This window comes from Anopheles cruzii, chromosome X (genome assembly GCF_943734635.1).
Source record: "Anopheles cruzii chromosome X, idAnoCruzAS_RS32_06, whole genome shotgun sequence".
NCBI lineage: Eukaryota > Metazoa > Arthropoda > Insecta > Diptera > Culicidae > Anopheles > Anopheles cruzii.
This window is the reverse complement of record NC_069143.1, coordinates 3,019,511-3,045,616: the sequence shown is the minus strand read 5'-3', so window position 1 is coordinate 3,045,616 and position 26,106 is coordinate 3,019,511. Positions and strand designations below refer to the sequence as shown.

Sequence of the window (26,106 nt, the reverse complement as noted above, 5' to 3'; positions counted from 1 at the left end):
GTTTCCACCGGGGGGTTGTATACGGGGGTATTCGTGCAGTTGCGATTTACATCAAATCGAGCCCGGCACGCCCGACACTCGCTGGATCCGCTTTCGTCGTGATTGTTTTGGTTTCGTTCCGTTGTTTTGTTTGTTTCCCCCGGGATAACCTAAAACCTGCTTGTCGTCGCCGCCGCCGTCGTGACAGGCGGAAGATTCTAGTGGTCGTCGTGGTGTGTTACCGAGAAGACAACGCGACATCAGTCGTCGTTCGGACGTCACCTCACACCCTGTTAGTAGCGTGCTGTACAGAGCAAGCCAGCTCAGGTGATGGTCGGTCGCGGTTCAGTTCCTACTTCCCGCTAGGCGAAGCAGACAAGAAGTGAGTCCATAAGTGAGTAACGAAAAAAAAAAAAAAAAAATCTCCGGCATAGCCCCGACGAGCAGACACCTGCTTAGGTGTTGTGTACCTGTGTGCAATTTTATGCCAATGTTCCTTGGTGACGCGAGGTAGACCAGTTAATGAAGCAGTAGAACCTGTCTATGGTGACCTGTCTGCCTTACGGATTGACTGCTGATTTATGAGCAATTGCAATGGGAAGCATCGATGGGAGCCTCTAACGATTGATGGAGGGCGAAGCTGCGGAACATCACACACAGGTTGTGCTACTACGATCCGATCGTGAATTGTCAATTGACGATCGCGCAGTCACCACCAGCCTGTTAGTGAAAGGTTTCGCACGAAAATATCCGGTGGCAGCGTGTTTCCAAGTGTATGTCAGTATTTGACGGGCTCTGTGACTTTATGCCGGCCGTTCAAAGAATTCAAAGAAGTTCGTTTCGATGGGTAAACTGATAAGTAGTACTGAAAGAATTCAAAAATTGATCTTCGAATATGGTAGTTGTTCTCGTCATGTTCTCAACTGGTCAAATCAATGCTATGGATTGTCAGCATTTTAATTTGGTCGCAAATTACCACTTCATATTCCTTTAGGTTGATTATTTTCATAATGGTTCGTTTTTCACAAAATTCAATAACAATTGTGGCCCCCACTTAGCTCTTGCTAGATTGGGTGTAAGTGAAATGACGTTCACAAAATGAAGTTACATATTTTGCGAAATCGATAAAGCGGAATTTATTTCATCCACAAGCAGAGGACATAGTTTGAGTTCTTAATTATTACCTTTTTCTCAATTAACTTACTCCCATTCAAATAATTCTCGGTTCTAGTTCGTGATGCGATATTCGAAGAGCAACTTCCATGTGTGGGCCTGCTGCTACTGTTCGCTACTATTGTTTCTGATGCCTTCGGGAGCTGCCCAATTTGATGGGAACCACCGCGAAGGTGATGATGGTAGTGACGGTGTTGGTCATAGTGTGATACATTCGGACCCGGATAACTTGGTCAACGACGATCCACACCATGATCTTTATCATCAGAAACAACCATCGCAAGTACCCTATCAACCACCCAGCTATCAATCCACGGAACGAGTGTCGGAGCCGTCCCACCAACCTCAACAGCAACTCTCACAATATCCAGCTAAAGGGACCACTGGCTCTCCGTCATACCAGCAACCTAAACAGCGCCAAACCCAACCATATCCGCAGCATCATCATGCAGCTCCTTCTTCGTCATCGAAACAAAGCTTGTCTGCTGGTGAAACCGGAAGCAGTAGCAGTAGCAGTTTGTTGCAATCATCGACGGCGGGAAGTGGAATGCAACAACTTCCGTCTCCGGGTCGCTCACTCGAGACCCGTAACTCGTACGCCGTCCTTAGTCAAGCAATGTCGCAAGCAGTGCATCATGAATTCGGTATGTTCAGGGGCAAAATCCACAATCATTCCTCAAAGCGTCACCGTTTTCTATTTTATTTATGCTTGGTTTCTTACTACCTAAAAATGAAAACGAAGACAAATATCCGTTCACATCACACATTTGAATCATGCGAATAAGCGTTACTGGCATACCATTACTCTGCTATCGATCATTAGGTGCGAACTCTCTTTTTACCATGTCGTGGCATTATCACTTTGCTTATTCCATCTTGTTTGGGTTACGATACAGGGCTTTCAGCTTCCAGAACATTGACGTATACTCAAAACAACAAAACGGCGATTACACTCTCATATAATGAACTGCTACATTCCTGTAGCTACATTCCATTGCCTGTGGCTTGAGATCTAGAGCACGTCACTTCATTTGGGGTCATTTAAGATGGGGAACTTTTACGGAGATCGTTAACAAGGTCTCGAAAAGCATTGAGATTCTTTTACATTCCCGCCTTGGGATTTTCGAAACTTTTCAATAAGTGAAAAGACCTTCCTCTTTAAAGCGTTTGTCTTCATTTTTTTAAATTGTTTTTTTTTCTATTTTTATTGATCTTAGAAGAACGGCTGTATTTATACATATATATTTATTTATATTTATTCATATTTCCTGTTGACGAAAGATAAATGTGACTCACGTAACTAGTGATACTCCTGAGTGGCGTTTGAAGAGCTACATATTAACGTTATCAATTAAAAACTGGTAGAGAATTTAATTCGAATTTTCGTTGTTTGTTACACCTTTTCCTACAATCAGCGAACAAACCGGTCAAAGTATCCACCAAGCGATGCTTTAGTTCATTAAGGGTGGATAGTAAACCAAAACGGGAGTATCAAATTGGATGCACTACTTTACATAGACACAAAGTAATGATAATTTGTCAGGCACCGTAACGACATGTTCCTCTTTTGTAATCGATACTTTGTTACCAACGGCACGTTTACTGCTTCTATACCTATTGCAATAATTGACCCATTTTTGTTATTACATGGGGTCGGCTCGAATGAAAATTGCTATGCTTTTTAATTTGAGAAGAAAACCTAAGTTAGTTGAAAATATGTGTCGAAGAGCATTTGAGAGCTTGCTGTCGAAAAATGTAAGTATCGACTGCCATTAGTCGTGAAAATCGCTAGTTGTGTCTTGATAGTATATTACCTATAAGATTATGATACGTAAATTTATTATGAACCTTTTCAATGGTATGTGAACAAGAACGAATGTGGTAAGAATTTGCTCTATTTAAATTTAAAACTTTTGGTGTAAAGCTTTCAATTTGTCGGTTTTAAGTAAATTTTTACGACAAAATTACGTAGATACTTTTGGCGTAGATGTAGTGATTGTTTTGTGACATACTCTAATATCAATATTTGCACTTTAGTTGCGGATCGATAGATAGTGTGCACTCATAACTGAGTTTGTAAAGTTTACCCAGGGCAACAAAAAGCCTGGATTTTGTTTGCCAGCTTGAATTATAAGACTCCTTAGAATTGTTTGATTGTAATTTCACAAGTTTATTTCTTTGCTACAATTAAACATAGGTGGAAAAAATCCGTCGACTAAAGATTAACATAGCACCATAAGAAAGAAGGTTAGTGTGGGTGTGGAAGATAGGCTAGTGTGTAGTAGCTATAGAGGTATAGCGGTGCTGAATATCGCCTACAAAACGTCCTACCTCGTTTTGCAGAAACGACTAGTCATACGTTTATGAGATAGTTGTTAACTATCAAGGAGAATTCCGAAAGGAAATGGAAAGTCTACCATTGATCAAAATTCCACCATTCAATAGATCCATGAGAATGAGATGATTGATGATTAAATGTCGTAAGAGCACTTACCGTAAGTAACCTCTTCATTGATTTAAAGGCCGCACATGATTGCATAGCCAAAGTATAACTGTACGAGACCATGACTAGTTTCGGAATATCGACCAAACTTACAAGATTTTTGAAAATAATCATGGCCAAAGTAACGAGCTATGTGAATGTTAATGGCTAGATTTTTTTAAAGGAATCATGTCCAACGTAACGAGCCAGATAAACATTAATGGCAAGTTTTCTAAACCGTTTTACTAAATCTCACACAAGGATTGCGCCTCGGTGACGTGTACTCTGGAATATACGTGCCAGAGACGAGTACAGTGTATTTGTGGCGGGTACCTTAAAGTGGAGATCTTAAAGACCATCTGCTACATGTTCATCCAGATCCTGGCCAATGCAGATAACTTAGACGTTATAGGTGCTCTCTGACATCAGGATGAAGCATGTTGCGAATCATTTTGGTCTGCTAATAAATGAGAACAAGTTTAAATTCATGGTGGCTCTCAGAACGGCAAGGAGCATACGTGGGGGTGACGGAGTAATAGGTGTCCGAAAGTTCGAAGTCGTCTCTAGCTTCATCTGTCTAGGGTCAAAGGTTGGCACAAACAGTGACATAATGGAGGAGATTCGCGCTAGGGTTCTATGAGCTAACACGTCATTCTACAGTCTGAAGAAACTGTTTCGTTTATATTTCATGTCAACACTAGGATTATACAGAGCCTTTATAATCCCAGTACTCGTCTCGCCCAGTAGTAGCTCTGCTCAAAATTGAGCAATCATAGCCACGTTCGAGAGAAAGATGCTCAGATTGCCGAAGACTTTTAAACAGTTACTGTAGGCACTGTATGAACACCTTTTCCGTAAAGCTTTCTTAGGCCGTTCAGTAGAACAGAGGGTATGCCCCGTTTGCCAAGGAACGAAGGCTCGAAAATAATGGATAAAGGTATCAAACAAACCAAGAAATGCTTTGGATTTTTTAGCACTCGTTGGAGTTGTTATTGGGCATCGCACCGTTTGAAATTTTTTTGTTTAACACATTTTAACGCATTGTTTGTCTCGAATCGACTAATTTAATTCATCCACTGACTGTGCCATTACAGGCATGTTTCAGTCAAGAATGCACTTGTGCTACAGCGAAAATCGATCGTTATGACGAATGTGGAGAATGTTATCACAATTGTTTGTGCAGAGTGTGTTTGTTCCTCACATTTTCCGCATTTCCGTTTGTTTTCCGCAATTACCTAAACACCCATAGAAAAGCTTAGAAAAACTAAAACATGAGTTTAATACTTTAGTTTACTTCATTTATTTGTCAGTACCTTCTTTCATCAACTTATCCTGTACCTGTACCTGAGGCTTACCCGCAACTTTCATACATCGATCATCAACGATGTCCCCAAAATGACCCACCAGGCGTTGCAACCGTGCATGTTTATCCCGTGCTGTTTTCTATTGATCATAAATTTCGCGTTGGCAGAAAACAACGAGAGGAACAATACGTGAAGTACCAACGACTGACGTGAATCCTAAGATTTTCTCTTCCTGATTTCAGGAACGTACGGGAGTGGTTCAGTGGCTGCCGGCGACGGTGGAGTGGGCGCTGGAACGGGAGCTTGTTCGATCGACGACATTGACTGCTTGGCACATCACGACCAACTGGGTATGGAGGCGATACGCTCCCTACATCGGCAGCTCGATGATGATGATAATGGTGATATTGATCTTTCTGAATCGGATGACGTAAGTGTTTCATTTGATACGTTGGTGTTGTGTTTGTTGTGGCAGTTGAACTCCGAAATACAAGGAAACTGTTTTACTCTAGTGTTGCAAAAACAGGGATACATGCTTCAAATTATATTAGACTTTTGTTATATTTTTCAAGATACCATGGTTTTCCGAGAGACGTTAATACTAAAACTGTTTATTTATTATGTTGGGTATATTATTTTGTGGTTTTGGGTTTAGTTTCTACGCGAAGAGCTCAAGTATGACTCAGGCTACGAGAAACGCCATAAGGCGTTCCACTTCAACGATGACATGCACATCTCGGTGAAGGAGTTGTGGGAAGCTTGGCTACGGTCAGAGGTGCACAACTGGACTGTTGACCAGACGACCGAGTGGTTGGCGCAGAGTGTTCAATTGCCACAGTATGTTCATCTCTTCCGGTTGCACAAGGTTACCGGAAAGGTGTTACCTAGGCTTGCTGTGAACAATATGCATTACGTAAGCAACGTGCTCGGGATCAAGGATCCGATCCACAAGCAAAAGATCGCCTTGAAAGCAATGGACGCCGTGCTATTTGGTCCTCCAAGAGGTAAGAAACCAGCATCCAATACATTAGATGCAATAATAACTTTCCGCTTGATGTGTTTTAATCGTGTTTATTTTGTTTCTGTTTTCTGGTTGATTTTGATTTTGCCGGCTGTATATAATTTGGTTGTACCTGTCAGAGACCGGAACGCGGTGGAAGGATTTGTTACTTGTGACGCTCCTACTGACTGCTATCATAGGCAGCTGGTATGCATATCACCAGAATAAAAATGCTAAAATTCATATACGACGCATGGCGAAGGATGTGGAAGGGCTACTTAAGGCGGAGGTAGCACTGAAGGAGATGCAAAAGGTAGTTACAAGTTCCTTGAACTCCTCTTATTTCAAGCAATTCTTTAGAAAGCTCGTCCAAAACATACATTACCTTTTGTAGGAGCTCGAACTAGCGCGCCTCGAACAAGAAAACGTCGGTAAAGAGAAGCTCGATCTTGAGCGGCGATTACGCGAGGCGCCCACTCTCACGACTTCGAGCTCCGATCTTGAACTGCAGCAGTTGAAGCAGGAGATCGAGATGCTACGCTTAGAGCTGTCTCGAGCTGAAGGAGAAATCAACGATCATTGCTGGACACCGCCGCAGGGTCTGCAAAGTTGGCTGCAGCTAACGTACGAACTGGAGCACAAACATCACATACGGAAACGTGTAATGGCAGAAAAGCAGCTGGAGCAGGCGCGTGAAGCATGCGAGAAGCTTAAGAAAAAGCGCTCCAGTCTTGTTGGCGCTTTCGTGTCAACACACGGCAAAAGCATTGACGACGTTGACCGAAGCATCGTCGAGGCGCGAAACGCACTTAACGACGTCACAAATGATCTGCAGGAACGAATGCATCGGTGGAAACAGATCGAAACTCTTCTCGGTTTCAGCATCGTTAACAATAGCGGCATTGCGCACTTGGAAAATTTACTTTACAACCGCAACGGCGTCGGTAGCAAATCCTATCGATGTAAGAAAATTAGCGTTTCGATGATAGTTTAAATAATCCATTAACGTACGCATTTTAATTGTATGTTTTTTTTTCATTTCCATCCTGCCCAAACAGCCCGACTGTCCAGCAGCCAGGACGATTTGGATGACGATTCCGTGCAAGGTAAGCCGCTCAGCTTTGACAATTTTTCTATGTTCTCGTCGGAATGATAAGGAAGAAAATGGGCTTAAAAAACGGGCTCCTTGGGGAGCTCTTTGTTTGGTGCCAAGATCGTGGAACCAGACAGGCAGCAATAAAGCGTCCATTCATCGTCCACGTACATTTAGTTACTCGTAAATGTTTATGTTTGTTATTATTAATTTTATTACTATTATAACATATTCTTATTACTTCTACTAATAATAGTAGTAGTTATTGTTATTATTTACTGTTGAATGTTGTTATTGCTCGTTGCGTTGCTCCAATGATGACTGTCGCGATTAATTAAGATTTATTATGCTCTTTTTTGATTGAATGTTACTCCTTGATATGTGAAATCACGAAATGGCGATTTAGGTATACCTGAACGCAATGGGATAATTGCTTGAAGAAGAGTGCAAAAGAGAAGCATTAGAGTGCAAAAGTAAGCATTGAAGTCAAAGACATAGATAGCAGAATAAGAAAAAGTAAAACAAACCAATTAAAATAGATGAGATGGAACCGTGTCGTTTGGAAAACCTCCCTCATTATTGACATTTCATCTCTCGCGGTTTGCGCGTGGATGAATAATTCATTGCGCTTTTAACAACACTGCACGCGATGACAACAGCACATGTTTCGATTCTAGCACCGTGCTTATGAATACATTATACCTCAGACAGGTTAGCTCTCAATAATCCTCTTCTCGACAGAGAGGCAATCGGCGTCTTCTTTTGTTTTCGGTTGGTATTTTTGGTATCGCCAACATGTTTGTTCCTTTATTGATCCTAAACCGCACCATGACCTGGACAGACAAGAAATTAGAAAACAAGTTACATCTTTGGTGAATTACTACAACTGATTGGTTTTGTTAGGTGTGTAATATCATTTTTATAAAAGCTGTTTTGTTTTGTACAGTGTCAAGCACAAGTTTAACTTATTTAATTGGTATTCTGTGTGTTTTGTTTGCAAAATGTGAACATGGATTTTATTACTCTTTAATTCAATAGTGTGACCGTTTATCCGCCCTACCACTAGCTCATTATAAAAGCAGCAAGCTTCAGTTGCGAGCTTATTCGCAGCTTACTAAAACCGCACTATTAAATATCCAGTTCTGCTTTGAGAACAGAAACATCAGGCTTCCATTTTGATGCTACGTGGACGTGCAATGTTTTTTTTTTAGTTTTAGAAGAACGTGCTGGGCCGTATTTATAATGAATCTTATAGCTGCATCAAAATTTCATTATTTTGTTGCTTTAAATAAATTAACATCACCGCCCGTTAGTGTTTATGAAAGCGTTTTCGGGACCGGTCTCCTGTGATTTTTTTAAACATTGCCCTTGTGTGCTGCTTTGCCATTCTCATCTCATGTTTGTTTTTATCTGAGCTTCAATCCAGGCTATTGCATTCACTGTATCTGCTTATCCAGGTTGGTTGAAATGATAGGGCTATAGAACTTCAAGTAGCACAAACTCCCAATCAGGATGATAAAACAGTGGTAGTACGTGCAGTAGCAAAGAAAAAAAATCAGTGTACTGTTTGAATGTCCTGTCACTAAAACGGTGTTGTACATTGCACAAAAAGACACATTTTTACAAGTTATATTTGCTATTGAATCACGTAAGGGCGTTTACTAGCAGTGATTTGGTAGGTAATCATTCTGTTCTACGGAGTGACAAGAGCAAGAAGCTAATATAAATGGTGACGGTACACGATGGTGCCAGAAGACACAATAGATTCGATGTTCTTTATTTTTCAAGTAGCATTAACGCGCTCGAAATACTAGTTAGTGATAGCGTTGTCAAACACTCCTTCCGAAAGTCACCTCCTCGGGAAACTGCTCAGCGACCGATGTGCATGCGTTTTTCCTTTTGAAAAGCGAGCTTTTCGGCTCAACCTCAGTCGATGTTGTTCATTCGTGTAAAATTTTGTGTGCTTGCTTGTTTATGCAAATTAAATTTGCTTGGCACTTTCCCGATTAGGAAAAAAGAAGGGTTAAATACGAGGCTAGGCGATCCCAAAACCGGCAGCCTTAGTAAAGCATTGATGTTCATGGAATCAGCAACCAACGCTAATGCAATGCTACAATGCTCTCGCTGAGCTGAAAGTAACTAGCAAGTTTGTAAAAGACATTTCTTCATTTTTATGAAACGTTGATATGTGTGTGCGCGTGTTTGTGTGCTTGTTGGTTACGCGTTTGGTTTATGCCCTGTACTTCTTCCCCTTGCTACTACAGTTTCTATTCTGTCGGCAATTCTCTTTTTCAAATCCAAGTAAATGATCAACAATAAAAGCAAGCGAGATGAATTGAACGATAAAGATCTTTTCATCAAGCCATGTAATTCTTCATGTTTGTTCTGTTTTCTAGTTTTAACTTTTGCTCTATGTACCTGTTCTAAGCAGGCTGATGCGTGCCCACTGTTTTCCTGACACAGTCGGCCGAAATATGGGTGTGACACGTTGGCGTATGCTCTTTCGTTGGGTAGTATATTTAACTCAAGCTCGAATACCCTGGTCTCTGCCCTGCTGTATCTTGTTTCGTTCGTATCCTTTGGTCGCTAGCGGATATACGTTGTGTAATGTTGCAATATTTTTCTGTTGAATTTTAGCTTCTTATTTCGTCCTTGTTTTGCTTTTCGTCGAACATTACGCGCAATTCGTGCATAATTTTTCGTGTTCCTTAAATGAAATGAAGTGAGAAATAATAATACCATTTTGAACCACCCCCTTTTTATTTCTCGCAAAACCTCGGCTCGGGTAATAGACTACATGATTTGAACAGGGCATTTGTTTTGTTTTTGAACCACATATACACAGTAGAAGCCAAAATGGAAGAAAATTCCCTTGCGCAAAACATTACAAAAATAAAAACCTCCGTGTGTTGGAAAGAGCTAAGGTAAGATGTCGTTTTTGGTACGATTCAATTTTTTTTACGTTGTTAGCTTTTTGTTACCAATCTCCCCTGCCCACGCCTCCATTCCTTTATCCCCTGCGTAACACCGCGACGCCTTACTCGCCACCTATTCTTCTTTTAATACCACAATGCTCGCCTTGCGTTTACGTAACTTTTCCGTAGTCATACCAATAAACTAATAAACGCTACTAATACATGCTTTTAGTTTGTTGGAAGCTTTTTAAACACTTGTCTGTAATTTACGGACATGTATGGCTGTAGTGTGGCTAGTATTTGTTTAACTCGAATGTTTGCAGATGCTTACTTCTCTGCATGCCCGCTAAGTTGTGTATTCCACAGTCAGAAACTTAATGATACATATACCTTGACTTACAGATTGCCGATTAAGAAGGATAAACATATACAATAGAACTGGGTACAGGCGAAAACTGGTCGCTTTTGACAGTAAATCACACGCACTACCTACAAACACACAAAACACACGAGTCAATGCGAAATATTGTACGGTAAACATGATCATGGGAAAAATGATAGCTGTTTAAAATGTACAGAGGGCGGGGAATCGTGCTAAATAGTTGATCGGCTGTGGGGATTTAGTAAAGTATAATGTTTATCGTTTACTTGTAACGATCGTTGGCTAATACAGATTATAATGGTACGGCGTTTATGTTTATGAAATTCACCAGGGCGAACCATGCTGCATTTGACCGCCAACCGCCATTCTAAACCAAACAAGAACTAATGCATTTGCGATCAAAATTGTTTAACATAATTGTGTCTACTCTACACAATTAGTCTCAGCAAAGTCCTCCAACGGACTGCTTCTACTAAACAGTATACACGAAAACAGTGTTTTTCATGTCGTATTATGTGTCTGGTGATATAATAACCTATTTCTTATATCTAAATGTGACGTATATGCTATGTATTTTCACATATTGGTTTTTATAAGATGTCTATTAATGCTATGGTTATTAATTCTTCACCGTTTGTACTTTCTGCAAACATTGTACGATGATTGCAAGAGGATTCCTCGTTATGTAATAAGTAATACTAAAAGAAACTAAGCAATGAACATAAATGCGATCAGTACGAGAATATATCAACCGCTGCCCGCCCGCTTATAGCTCCATCCTTTCTTCCTTTCTGTACCGTGTATCGCCTTGTTGGCGTCAGTGTTTGCTTTTCGTACACCTCTACCACCCGTCTATCCTTTTCAAATACTAGCCTCGAGTCCCTCAGCACCCCATTACATGTTTCAGCACCTCTCTTACGAGATCGTTGTTTTTCTATAATTTTCTTAATACTTTTGTGTATACATTTTCTTTTCCTTTTGTTTTTTTTGTATTTTTGTATTGGTCTTCTGGCGAACGTATGGCGCCCGGTTTGAATGTCTCGTCCATTCTCTCTTTCCTTTCTTCTTCTTTCTTTGTCTGTCTGTCTTTCTCTTTTTCTTGCTCTGTCACAATATATTCCTGCTTGTAAATGACGACGGCCGACTTTCCTGTTTTCATGCGACCAATTGGCCCGTAGGTTTCTACGAAGGTATCTGTAGGAGCGGTCGGGACGATTCGTCTGCCAGCGATGAAGGTGACCGTGAACGCGATACGGTCACGTTCATACTCGGTGGCTGTCCGTCTACATCGAACCTGCAAATTAGTACACTCAACACGCTCAACACCGGCATTATGTCGTTAAGTGCAGCGTCTGCGTACGCACCACCATCCGGAACCAGCAATCCGGTTGGGCTCGGCGCGAACACTACCAGCGCCGGCAGCAGCAACAGTACCTACCAGAGCATACCGAATGCTTCCGGGTTTGCCGGATCTGGCTCCTATCCGACAACCCCCAGCAGCACCACTGGCAGTTTCCACGCCGGGCAGGGATCCGGCAGTGCCCTTTCTCAGTACGTAACGCAGTCATCAATGCGCGACTCCTACGTTGGAGACAGGTATGTTTCGGCAGGATTTTTTTACTTGATTATTTCTCACTTATTTCTAATCGAAGGAAGTTGTTATAGTTCTGTTTTTCCGTTTCTGTTTTCCATATAATTTGCTTATTTCGGCAATTTGAATATGGTTTTTATTTGTTTTTTTCTTTATCTCTTTTCCCTTCTTTTATTCCATCAATTGGTTCCGATCATCCCGATACCGATCAACTTTTGACACCAACAACAACCACAACTACTGTTACGACCATATTGCCGTAATTTCACCCCGACGACGCACAATAACTTCGATGCACAATCCACTACTCGAACCACCGACCAACTTGCGCTGTCGTGTGTTTTGCACTTTGTGTTGACCGTATCTGCATGCGCTTGTCCGAATGTATGTGTGCTGTGTGCGTGGTTTTATGCTCGATATTGTCACATGATGGTGTGCACAGTTCGCAAAACTTGTTCGACGAATATCAAGTATCATCTTCCTCGGTGACCGATCGGATTGTGCCGCCAAGGACGAAGAAGGCTCCAGCAAAGCTACCACAGATTGTGCCAAGCACGGTCGGTAAGGCGCCTATGCCACCGCCCCGCAAAACACTCTCTTCGCAGAGGTAAGTTAATTCCTCTCTTGCTCGTTACACCCTATCACGTTGGTCACTTCCATTTACCACCGTAGGTCGCTACAACAGATATCCCTCTAATACTCTTTGATTTCATACACAAAACCGGGCTTCGTCGGTGCGCCGCACTGGTCAACTTGGCAACGAAATCACTTGGCACTAGTAAAACGAAAGAAACTTTAGACAAAGTATATAAGGACATTTTGTGTCTAATAGCGCTATCCAAACGCCCAAAAGTAAATTTATAGCTTGGAGTTCTGTTTTTCAACTCCGGCGAGAGACCATTTTTAGGCTTTTACTTATCAATTGTCGAGATAAGGTCCTTCGTCTTCTCTTAGGCTCGTAATTTCTCATAAGATTACATCACTATCGTAATAATTTCTTGCTTTACTTCTTGTTGCTTAGTTATTTCACTTCCTACTTGTGCCTGTCTCCCGTATTCGTTTCAGACAGCAGAAGCTGCAAGATAAGAGTAGCAGTAATAATAGTAGTAAAAGTGATATAAACGAACCTTTCTTTGGAATGATCTAGCCACTCGAGGTTTGGCTCGTCCTGTCTCTAAAAGAGGGGTTTGCAGTTTTGCACCCACCCCCCACCCTACACGACATTGCAGTTAGTTAGTTGCTAGTACGAAAACAGCATCTGCCGATGTTGATATGTGTGCATTAGCAGTTGTGTGTTAACATCGCAAATGGTGACACTATCTGTCTTCTCGAATCGATCGTGAGTTGTAATTCAATCATTTTCTCTCGCATTTCGTTTCTTTGTTGTCGTTCGTTCGTACGTTCGTGTTACACTGCTTTTTCGTTACCGCTTACAGCGAGCCGTTTTTGATGCTCTGATTTTATGTGTTTGACGAGATAATTTTAAAAACACCTGTCACGTCTCTCGAACGGATTTGAGTCGCCCAAGTCAGTAATCCCCAATACCGTGTTCAACAGTCAAAATTTATTTTTTTATTCTATTGTTTCTGTTATTTTTTTATTAATTGCTTTCTCCCTGTCGGTTGATTTTGATTTAAGATTAAATTGATGAAGTGTATTTGGTTATTTAAAAAACAGGTAACTCAAACTCTTATAACACTTCAAAGGCTTTGCAAACCATTTTTCCAACAGGTTTTGGAAAATAAACTACCACTTTTCCTTTGCTATGCGACTATGAAGAAAAAATATTCACTGTTTAAAGAAATTGCCGTTTAATTTTTTCGCTCCGCTGCTACCGTAGCAGTTCAGTTGTTCAGTTTGTTACTAATTAGGTATTACGGTTTGGTATTAATTTAATTTTATTTGTTTGATGATTAAACCAAAGACATTTAAAGTGTGGAATTATTGAATTTCAAAAATCAACAATACTCGAAGTAAAGAAGTTATCCAAATGGCACACCATAATTAAATAGTATGGCTTATAGTTTGTTTTTCTCTTTTCCTATCTGTTTCTATCTGTTTTGCTTACTTACACATACATACATACACACACACACATACAAACACACACTTTCCAGTCTCTTTCAAATGGCCCGATCTCATAGCGCGGACATGGTCTCCTTGGAATCCCCAACGGTATCTGTTCCAACGACAGCTTCAACTATTTCGTCGCCAGCGACGTTCACTGATGTCAGCCCCACCCTGCTGGGAGCGGGAGTGGGAACCGCAGCGACTCCTGCCGTCCAATTTACTCCCGATCACGAGCAGTACCTGCTCCAGCAACAGCGGCTCCAACAGCAACAGCAACTCCACGACGGCAAGATTGTTCAACAAGCCAAGGAGTTTCTGCTCGCCCAGCAGCATTTGCAAATCCGCGGATGCGGAGATACGGTCGCTGCCGGAGTCGGCAGCAGCAGCAGCCCCGGACAGCCCGACGACGCCGGCTCGACGGACTCGTCCATCTTCGATGAGGACATTAAGCGGCGCCGTCGGAAGCTGCACTTTCCTTTTGGAAAACGCTTTAGCAAATCGAAAAAGCAATAGAATGAGCAAAAGCAATAGTCAAAGCAGCGACCCCATCACGGGGAAGATAACGAACGATTAGCTTAGGAGCTAAGCGGTGGCGAATGGTGCTTCGCGTCTTTTTTACCTCTAGAATCCTGGTGAAAGACCCCAACTCCGAACGACGAATCCCTCTCGACCTCGGTGAGTCTCTAAAATGACGGCCGTTTTCCACAAAGTACTTCCGTTAACTAGGATCATAGTAAATAGATATGCTAAGATTAGAACAGAACTCTTCGCACGTAGATAAAAATCAAGTAGTCGCCATAGATAGAACTTCACCTCTGATACTGAAACATTTTACAGGTTACGTTCGACTTCCTAGTTTCATTGTAGCATAAAAGAAATAGGAAATGAGCTTCACAAAGACACCACCAATCGAGTTCCGTTCACACGAAACGTATCCGTTAAGCGTGCAATAATGATAGTATCTTACACTGCAGGGAATGTTCCTCTCACATTTTCTTTCTCGTCTTACCCTGCAAACCGCATACGTTCCGTACCGATTAATACGAGCGAGGTGCGCACAATAGGCAATGAATATAGCTTTTTTTGCAACATATTACGCACAGAAAACTTGCTGAATAATACGTTCTGTGTCGTTCTTTTGACATCCGTAAAGGATATGTTTTTTTTTATGTATGCTTGTTTTTAAATAGCCTTTGTCGAGATGTGATTGGTTTCAGAGATGTTCAGAATTTGTGTTGGCATTAGGCGTGTATTGTTTAAACCGTCCAATCTCTGCGATAAACATCCCTAGCAAGCAGGTAAACTTTCACTGCAGGGAGTAATTTCATTTGTTTTTTCTTACTGGTTGTCAGTAACGAGTACTGTCGCTAGAACACCAAGCATAGGATATCGATCACACGGGCATGCGTTGGGAGCGTAAATTATCTGAAAAGTCTGACAAAATCGTAGAGGAGTAAGCATCTAGAACCTATACAACTCTGACTAGGAAAAAAATCAAGTCAATAAACAAATAGTAGTTAATGTAGAATATTATTAAGAAATCTAACTAGATACAACAAAATCGAGACAATGGAAGTTGAATAACGTTAGAAAATAATATGATACCGGGAGATGTTTAAGAAAAAGCTATGGCCAGCAGACGACTTACAGTGGGATCTCTGGATCAACGGTAAGCCCAAAAAGAAAAGTAATTGCAGAAATGTGGAAAGCACGCATGACTACATATATCTAAATGAAACAGTTCTTTAAGAGACGAATGAAGCTGAACGCTCAAAGTCTCTATAATACAAACAAGACAACAACAACAGTTCTTTGGCATTGTTCGTTTCTTAAATAGTTACCGTTGCATCGTCTTTAAGTAGCTTCACGAAGTGTCTCAAGAACATCACATCGAAATAGAACAAAATGCTCGAACAACGAAAAGCAATTTTAGCTAGAACAATAAACACGGCAAAGCGTGTCGTATTGGATCGTTTGAAAAAAGTGCCTCCCTCAAACAACATCCGGTATGTTCCCATTTGTAACAAGTGAATGTGATTTGTTTTTGAACAATTATTGGACATTGTACTTGGTTTAGAAGAACTTTGTAAGGGTGTGTGGGTGTTTCAAGTTCACCAGTGTATCCCTAAAAAGACCAATTGGTTTAGCTTCAAAAACCATTGTTTGTCAAAGGCTTAAGTCTGTTTTATCAAATGTTTGTGTTTATATTTTTGCTATTTTTTGTACACAAATTTCAATGATAAAGGAAATCTCGTTAATCTTCAATCGTAAAAAGTTGTTTAACAATAGTTCACTGCATTGCAATTGTTTGTTCTGAATCATATAAGGTTAACTAGTAATTTATTTCGGGATCAGCTGAAGTGAAATGAAGTGAAGAAATTCATTTGGGAAATCAGCTACTTTTAGCCCATTGTCAAAACACACATTCCGCCGTAAAATGTTTCCGATGATGATTCGTCGTTTTTATACCGTCCCTTAGTTGGTGGAAATTTTAGCTGCAAAGGTTTTGAAGAAAATCAATCGTCATAATCGCATCATTAACGTGATGGTTAATTTTTTAGATTTTAATCTTTTACGCCCTACTCTGCAGTTTTTGTTTGCTCCCATTTTCAAACGATCCGGTCGGCATATCTCTTAAAGCTAGTGGCTAACGAATGCAAATGGTGATGATGTATAAGAATATGGGCATATGTGTAAATATGGCCATGGTCCTATACATACATGCGTATATATGCAGCATTACTATATGGGCACATAATTTTATATTTTATAAATACTATGCGTAATAGAAGTACCTTAAAGATTAGGTATTATCATATATGAAATGGCTGTTTTACTAAGGCATAGCGAAAAGGTATAAATACCAGGTATTACTGGCCCGTTTACCGTGGAAGCGGATGCCTCTCAACTGGGCCTAGATAAACAAAATAAACAAATGAACATTATTGACAAATGCAACCGATGCAAAACCCTTACAAAGGTGAAGAATAGGGCATAGAGAATATAAAGGCACCAAACTTATTTTTTTACTTGATTTAATATATTTATTAGTAGCTATTGATTAAAATGCACAAAGAACAAGGCCCCAGGTGCTTTTAAATTATTAAAGAAGTGATGCTGAAGAAGGAGGTAGGAGATTTATACTTAAACCGCTTGGTGATGTTTCCCTGCAACGGTAACATCTTTTATGTTTACACTTCCATAATTAATAAGAAAGTATGTAGCAGCAAGGAACTTTCTATGCCTAGTAAAACAATATTGTTTGGTCTTAAGCCGATAGATGGCCTTGTTTCCTTGACATATTAAATTGTAAATCGTGCAATTCCCACAACATGTTACCTCCTGTTAAGACTATTAGGTGAACTCTTTTACGTTGGCGCTCTTTTTCCGTTTGGCCACCTGTTTCACTGTTATATCCCTACTCTTTCCGACTCTCTGTTTTTTTCTTTTTTACACTTTGCTAATTTTTTTGTCTCGTTCTCTCAATATTGCTTTAATTTCAAACATATTTTATAGTTTAGGTTGTAATGTTGACAATGTTGTTTCCTGCGTCATTATTTTTATTGCAGACAGATCGAAAACTGTGTGATGAGAAAGGCGTCCATCTTAAAAACAAAACAATTGTTGCATGGACCATGACCGCAATGAAACCATTGTAAATACTTTTAAGAAACCAATAAAAATCGTGACAGAGGCAAAGGTAAACCCAAAATTGGAGGAAAAAATTGATATATCTTAAAAAAATCAAATGGAAATTTCTTTAAGATTTATAATTTTTTCCTTAACAGTTATCTTCTGTTTTAATGGTTCAAAATGTCCTGGATTCGTCGTATGTCAGGCTCAAAATGTCTACATACGTTGACTAAGCTAAACAACTACAGTGGCTGTATACATGGACCAATATACATCGTGAACGTAATGAAAAAGTTGTAAATATTTAGAAAAATCAATAAAAAACAATTTTGTGGTGATGGAAAATTGAACCATAAAATTGCAATTCTTCTTACCAAATGTTGACACTCAATGAACCCCAAAGAAACGTCTCACTAAGCCAATTTACAGCATGATTTATCAAATATGTTTCCTTTAGCTATGAGATTTCGATTTTTATAATTCAAAACGTTCCATATTCATCGTCTGACTCAACACGTTTTAAACACGAATCAAAGAAACGGCGATTAAGCTAAATAACTGCAGTCACTGATTCGATCATTCGAACACACATTAACCGTGTAACTTCCATTCATTAGTGGAAAGAACTCCAGAAAGAGAAAGAAAGTAATTCATTAGTAGAAAGAAGTGTGCCTAAACGCAAAGTTCATTTGGACTTCATATCGGCCCGGGTGTGGGTGTGGGCTTTTCTGTGATAATGTGTGCCTTGATATCGGAGTATCCGATCCGATCCGAACCGATCAGTAGTTAACTGGACGTTGGTTGGTAAGTTAGTGTTGTATAATTTTGTTCTATGTACATATGCTGTCCTTTGGCACAGAACACGTGCGCGCGTGGAAACATAAGTTTGTTAAAATCTGAGTGTTTTGAGCCTTCGTCACGAACGTTTATTTAAATTTCCATTTTATGTGTATCTCGGATCTGTTCATTAACGTGGTTAAAGGTAAGTTACAAAAATCTCCCAAACACATTAAAAAAATGACGCGGGAAGACGCTGTCAAATGTTGGATCCTCCCTGCTAGCAGTGATATCTAAATAGGTACTCCGATAAAACACCGGACGAATTATAAAAGTACCATGATTCAAGCAATCAGGGGTCAGCATTTTTGGCATAATCTTATATAGTTTCTCAACGAGCAATCATTCCGTACCGACTATTCCTAATAACCTCTGTGTTAGATCAAAACTTTTGACGCCCATCGATCATTCGAACCGTGCCGTACTAGTCGGGTGTTTTTGTTAAGGTTCACTAATTAGTGGAAAGAACAATGTATAAACGCAAAGTTCATTTGGACCTCATATCGGCCCCGGTTCATTCTTGTGTGGGTGTGGGCTTTTCTGTAATGCCTAGCACAATATAGTGCAAATCCTGGAAGGTATTTCCGCTGACACAACTACTGACCAGGGATACGATCGGACGCTTTCCATAGGCGTGAATTTCTCTTTTCTCCCTGGCCGAGCATCAGTTCACGAGCTCGATATCGGAGTATCCGATCGGACCCGATCAGTAGTTAACTGGACGTTGTTCGGTAGGTTAGTGTGGTATAATTTGGTTCTACGTACATATGCTGTCCTTTGGCACCTGCGCGCGGGGAAACATAAGTTTGTTTAAACCTGAGTGTTTTGCGCCTTTATCGCGAGTGTTGAAATGAGCTTTATTTGATGTGTATCTTGGATTTGTTGATTAACGTGCTAAAAGGTATGTTACAAAATGTTACTAACACGGTTTCATCATCGGTGCGCGGCTAAAGGCGACACGCCATTTTGGTCTTCTTTTACCGGTGCTTTGGGCCATTGTTATCAAAAGTCAATGCACTTTCCGTGCTATCCGTTCGCTCCGATTAAGTAATTGTGAAGCTGATGAAATAATCGGCTCAAATTCGAGGCATACTTTTCACGTGTAGAATGGCAGAAATTGTTTCCGCGAACTGCAAGAATAACACGCTTCACACCATATTGAGCATTGGACACGCCACAGCATGTGGAGTGTGTCCAATGGTTAAAGGTATGTTACAAAATTCCAATAACTCGATTTCTTTATCGGCATTGCGAAAGGCGACACGCCATTTTGCTTGCTTTTCCGTTTTCGGTGCTTCGGACCGTTCTTATCGAAGGTTAATGCACTCTCCGTCATCCATTCGCCCCCGATTAAGTAATTGTTAGCGAGCCTGACGCCTTTAAATATAGTTTAAGGTATACTTTTCTAGTGTAGAATGGCAAAAAAATGCAAGAATAATACGCTACACCACAGTGTGGCGTTGAGCTATGACCTCTCTTCGTGAGCTATGCACCGGAGCAAGGAATGGTTCGATAACAAGCTTCCAAACCGAGGGATTCTATTTTGCAAATAATGTTGCAAAGCCACCCCTGCCCGCCCCCCCCCCGCCCCCACCACCCTTCTTCCCGCCAAAGTCAGCAGCATGGCTAAAGCAGCCATAAGCAGCTAAATGAAATCTATCGACCTCACGCTGGCATTATAAAAAAAAAGACAAAGGAAACATCCGGAACCTTTAACACAAAAGCGATGAGTTCCATGGAAAAGAGGAACAATCAATATCTTTTTGCAAATCAACAGCTAGCAAAGCCTTAATTTAACGAGCAGCTGCCTGGGCACAAAAGGAGTCACAGGTCAAAATCCTCAGCTTTTTATTGAACGTACATTGTTTTTTTTTACAGAAAATTCATGAACCTGCAGTTTGGTAACATAGTTGGGGGTGGTGCTAGCCAGAAAAAAAAACTCGAAACAACCGCCTTACACTAGGTGCGCACTTTTATTTTAGGCTGCTCATCACCCAACCAGACAGCCAAGTAAACATTGCGTTTGAAACTTAGACCAAGTACACATCCTTAATACGCGCGTTAATTGTGTAACTCCGGTGATTCAATTTATTGTTGCTGCTATTATTCGCAATCCAAAAGGCGATCATAATCGATGAAAATGAAGAAATTAGTAGCAAACAAACCCCGGCAACACGTTGCTGTTGACGAGTCGGAATTCGAGGACGACCTGAACGACGATGATTTTGCAACCAAGGAGGCAGCTTGCGCCCATTGTCGAAGAAAGGCACATTTAGCGCAACTGAGAGCTATTACTGACAAGGATTCGGAGATCAGGATGAGCGGTTATCTAACGAAAAAGCGAAACGTAAGTACCAAGCAAAGTACGCAGGCATTTCACAACGAGAACTATAAAACATGCTATTATGAAAAACAAAACATTCACGATTTCAAATATTCACGAAATATTTCACGATGAACATTAGACACTCAAAAAGCGGCCTTGTTTCGGGCATTTTTCTTTGTATTATTTGACAACATTTCGGTAATAGACAACGTAATAGCAGCAAGTTCCGCTGTTATGTTAGCTTTTAGTTCTTCAATGGTCTTTGGTTAGTCTTCGAATAGCCCCACTGAAAGAAGTCACAAAATATTCGTCATTAATTAGCACAATCTGGCTAGTTTGTCAAAATCGACTGACAAATAGCGGAGTTATTCAATATTTAAATAGTTGGATCGTGATGGAACATCCAATGGAACACATAATGGAAAATATAAAAATTCCAATTCGTAACGAAATGGGCTTTGTATAGAGATGCTCTTCTAGTTTAATTCTGATGCTGTCTAATGGGTATATAAACCGTGCTAAGTCTGATTCTATCCTTGTGTAGGAACTTAATCTATAGAACATTTTGTGTAGCATTGCAGCATGCCGTCAATTTGATCTTGTACTTTACAGTCAATTACAGGTGGCTGGCGAAAGCTCTATTTTGTCCTGCAAAATCGGTTTCTAGTGTCCTACAAATCGCGAGACATTTACGAGCCCATCAAAGACATCATTAAGCTGGAGCCAGGAATGACGATCATTCCGAAAGCTGGCTTACGTTTTGAGATCATGGCTAATTCATACGCTCTTTATACTTTGGTGAGTATCAATCCAACTGAAACAAGTGTATATTTGTTATATCACGGTACCTTTCGCTTTTGCTGATAAGATAATAAGGTTAAGGTGGTGTAACAGCGGAAATGAAAATATGCGAGAGAACGAGAGGCTGTGTACTGTGTACGTACGCTTATAATTGTGGTTTTTGTTTCAAATTAGCGCTGCGATAGTCAACAAAGCTTCTCGGAATGGATAACGGTCCTGTTGGATAGTTTCGCGAATGCTAGAGGCGAAGCAACCTATGAACGGCAGTTTAGGTGAGTATTTAAAGAAAATAAATTTAAGTGAAAACAAAACAAGCAATGATTTAAAAACATTATCAAGATTACCAAAATACGAGTATATCTTTTAATTTATTTTTTTAAATCTTAGTAGAACGGACCGGGCCGTATTTATAATATATCTTTTAATATTATTTCAAAATACCTTCGATATAAAAATAATTTTAATACAATGCATCCATCGGTTGCATAATATTGATAGACGATTATATGCTCTAAGTCATGCTTGAATAATGTTGAACTTACTTCACTATGTTATTTGTTGCGATGGTTCGACTACTTATTAATACTTTTTTTCCCTGGATATGTCACGTCCCAATCAGCCAAAAGGAAAATCTTCAGTCGTCTAGCATTGTTCCGATGATGTCCTCGGAGGTATGTTTGGCCGTCACAACTGATAATGCAACAGCAGCAACGGACGGTGGCAGTCGTGCAGTAGGGCCGGTGATGCCTGCACGAAAATCCTCAGGAACTGGTAGTATCAATGTGCCGAAATTAACACTCCTTTCGGATGGTGATGCGCTCAAGAGTAATGCGGTGCCGCAGCCAGTTGAAAATGAAAAACGACAAGAGAATAATGAAAATAACGACGACAAGCAAACGAAAATAATGCACCAATCAGGATACGAAGAAACCGATCATCAAAGGACAGAGGAAGTTATTACGCAGTCTTTCCAATTTCCTGACAAATCGAAATTGTAAGTAATAATGACGTTTGATTGTTTTTGTTTTATGCAATTCGTTTCACTTTTGTAGTGTGGTATGCCAGATATGTCTCATATATTTGTAACATAGGGGGATGTGGTGGGGTTGGAAGAAAGTCGTGTTGTCGGCATGATAATTTTAATATAATGTTACATAATTTCAGTGCGTATAAACTTAACAATGCACAGTGCGACCAAGTGAGTTTCATTGGTTCAAATACGTTGTTTTGCTATCTATTTGTACCAAAAACTTGCTGGTGGCACTGTGTTGAATTTTTCAAACAGCAAATTAAATTGAAAACATGCTGATTAATAAAACATAAGATATTTTCTAAAATTTTTACCTCTCAACTGTACTAAGCGCAGCTACGACAAAATGAGTTTCCAGTGCAACCCACATTTTAAGGACATGATGTGTTGCATGGGGACCTCACTTGTTGTGCTGTGACATTCCTTCCTAACTTTAAATGATTTTAAAAATGAAAATTTATTCGCATAAATTAAAAAAAGGCTCTTTGCTTATCTTCTTTGCACTTAACGCATGTTGTGATCAAGAAAAGCAGGTGCGCTGGATACAATGTGATCGATGTGATGAATAGTACATTTATTATTGTCTCAAGAACTAAAAGAAATCCATGTACCGAAGAAAATATCAGCTATTGCTGTTGTTGTGAATCGTATTTGTCCGACAATGGTTATATAACTGTTCTTATGCTCCTCTCCAAACAATTCCACATCCACAATTCCACAATTAGTCACATATAGTCGGATATCTTAGAGTACTGTTCTCAGAAGAAATGAAACTTTATATGAAACAAACAAATATTTTCTATTATATTATCATATATACACATTCTACTACACATGCCAGGTCCTCAAACATATCGGAAAGCAGTGTTCCGGAGCAATACATAGATATCTATTCTCCGGTAATGGGCGATCAAAGTTTTGGTACAGAGTCAGGAACTTCAAGGTTAGCATATGTGTTGGGAAAATGATCCATAGGATGGTTATGATAAAAACCATCAATCAATCAACAGTGCTTCATATTTAATTACTTTTACTTCACTATCGTGTCCTTCCCCAGATCATGTAGCGATCTTCCGACGGCGCATACAATGTATATGATCAATACATCGTTGTCCAAAAGTTCAATGCAGGTCGCAATGCACAGTTATACCAATGTGCATGAATATGTACCCCTCCTGCCGAAGCCCAACAATCCTTGTGTAGCGCCCCCAAGCCCAAATATTACGCTGAGAGAAAATGAGATCTTTCAGGAAAAGCCACCAATTTACGCAACTATTGATGTTAAAGCAAAAAAATATCGACGTGCACTGCTACAGCAGCTGGCTAATGACCTGCCGACTTCGATCAAGCAATCGAACTCTGATGATGAACTGCCGTTAAGTATGGGTGCAGGTGAAAGAAGCAGAACCGTGGATGACAGTGGATGCCATATTTACGAGGAAATCGGAAACATATTAAGTAATGAGCCGTTAGTTTCGGTACCGGATCCAAAAAACCAAAACAGTGGTGGTAGCAGCAGCGTGTACCCCCTCTACGAAGATGTTGAACCACCGGTAGCCGTAACGGACACGAAAGAGGAGTTGATGAGTATGGGCATGGACGATGATAACAGGGAAACAGAAAATGTTTATGAAGAGGTAGGTAATAATTGATGGCAATGGTGATGAAAAATTACGATACAACTTTTCTGAATCCCGTAACCAGATCCTTTATCCTCCACCGGCAATTGGTGACGCGCTAAACAGAACGATATCAATGTTATTACCGGCGGGTAACAAAACTACGCAAAGCTCGACTACTAAGCACGACAGATCGATGGTCCATACTTTCTGGAAAATTATGAGACGTGTGCCATTTTCAGGATCATCGCACAGCCGAAAAGAATCACAGAGAAATTCTGGGCAGCAACAAAGCCCAGAAGAATCCATCATTTTACAGGGCAAAGGAAGAACGATGGACGGTTGTAGCCGCAAAGGCCAGAAAAAATCGCTTAGAAAGCGAATTATGAAAAGCTTGAAGTTTGCTAGATAAGACTATCCTGCCAGCAGTAGCAGCAGATCCATTAACAATAGTTTGTACAATGAAAAAATCATTATCCACACTGCACAGAACGGAATTATGACGAGGGACATTTAGGTTGGGTAGTTTCTACACAGGAGTACACGTATGCCTCGCTGTTTAAGCGATAAGCGATGCGGATGTTATGATGAAAATATTACTGTTCCAGGCTGCTTGTTAGGAACCAACTATCAGATAACCAGGCATACGTTTTATAGTTCTTAGAACGGTTTCCCAGAATGTTAATTTTTGAAACCATCTAATAGTTTGTTTCGTGTTTTTTAAGTGTCGAAATAATCCTTTTTTAAATAAGCGACGTTTTAAAATTTTCAAAGAATAATTCTCATTCAGTAGATGTAACGTCATAATTCATAACAAAGATATTGAGTGATCATTGTAAATAATTTAATATTGCGGAGGTGTTCTGTAAAACCTCAAACAGCGGTTGAGAAGAGAACAGGAGGAATGAGCATTGCCGACGGATCAGTATGTCTACTCTGATTGGTAAAGGGCGATCAGAGTTTCAGCAGTAGCGACCGTGCACAGTCGGGAGCTTTACTAATGATTTGATTTTGCATCTATCGACGGACTTCGACGATAGCATGTGCTGGAAGGATGGCATCGGTTGGTAATGGCAACACCAAGAATCCATCAGCAGCAGCTCATATTTAAATATTTTTACTCTACTATTGTGTCCTTTTCCAGATTATGTAGCGATCTTCCTTCCATACAGTGATGTATGAGATCAACACATTGTTGTCGAAACACATCGTTGTCGAAAAGTCCCGTCAAGGTCAAAATGCACAGTTGTTATACCAATGTGCATGAATGTGTACCACTCCTGCTGAAAACTGAAATGATTGAGTACTGCACAGGTATTACATAAAACCTCAAGCAGAAGATGCGTCGCGTACCGCTGAACTGGCCACGGGTGTTTATCGAGCCGTTGAACCAAAATAAACGACGGATGGATATGTCTACTCTCCGATGATGGGCGATCCGAGTTTCAGCAATAGCGACCAAGCAGAGTCAGCAGGAGCATTATGGATGATTATGCGTCTATCAACGGACTTCGACGATAGCATGTGTTGGAAGGATAGCATCGGTTGGTAATGGCAAAACTAAGAATCCATCAGCAGCAGCTCATATTTAATTATTTTTACTCTACTATTGTGTCCTTTTCCAGATAATGTAGCGAGCTTCCTTCCATACAGTGATGTATAAGATCAACACATCGTTGGTGAAAAGTCCCGTGAAGGTCAAAATGCACAGTTGTTATACTAATGTACATGAATGTGTACCACTCGGCTGATACTCATCAATCCTCCTGAATTTTCTCATACCCAAATATCACGCTTAGGAAAGATAAGATCTCAGCAATTGTCATCAATCCACGCTACTATTGATACTCCAACTAAATTAAATTGCCTCA

The 26,106-nt window shown here is 40.3% G+C and overlaps 1 protein-coding gene across 1 annotated transcript; it reads left to right on the top strand.

The window, feature by feature from the left end:
• Positions 1–317: 317 nt before the first annotated feature.
• Positions 318–17,897, top strand: LOC128271656 (stromal interaction molecule homolog). The gene is made up of 10 exons (XM_053009273.1): positions 318–361; positions 1,211–1,796; positions 5,160–5,368; positions 5,594–5,942; positions 6,079–6,251; positions 6,333–6,900; positions 6,997–7,044; positions 11,507–11,924; positions 12,362–12,526; positions 14,037–17,897. Exons 2-10 carry the CDS (start codon positions 1,217–1,219, stop codon positions 14,500–14,502), a joined length of 2,976 nt encoding a protein of 991 aa, XP_052865233.1. The 5' UTR covers positions 318–361; positions 1,211–1,216; the 3' UTR covers positions 14,503–17,897.
• Positions 17,898–26,106: the final 8,209 nt, after the last annotated feature.

Coding starts and splice junctions, on each gene's coding strand:
- LOC128271656 (XM_053009273.1), top strand. CDS start 1,217: ATGCGATATTCGAAGAGCAACTTCCATGTGTGGGCCTGCTGCTACTGT. Junction 6,901..6,996: donor CGGTAGCAAATCCTATCGAT/GTAAGAAAATTA, acceptor CTGCCCAAACAG/CCCGACTGTCCAGCAGCCAG. Junction 7,045..11,506: donor GGATGACGATTCCGTGCAAG/GTAAGCCGCTCA, acceptor ATTGGCCCGTAG/GTTTCTACGAAGGTATCTGT.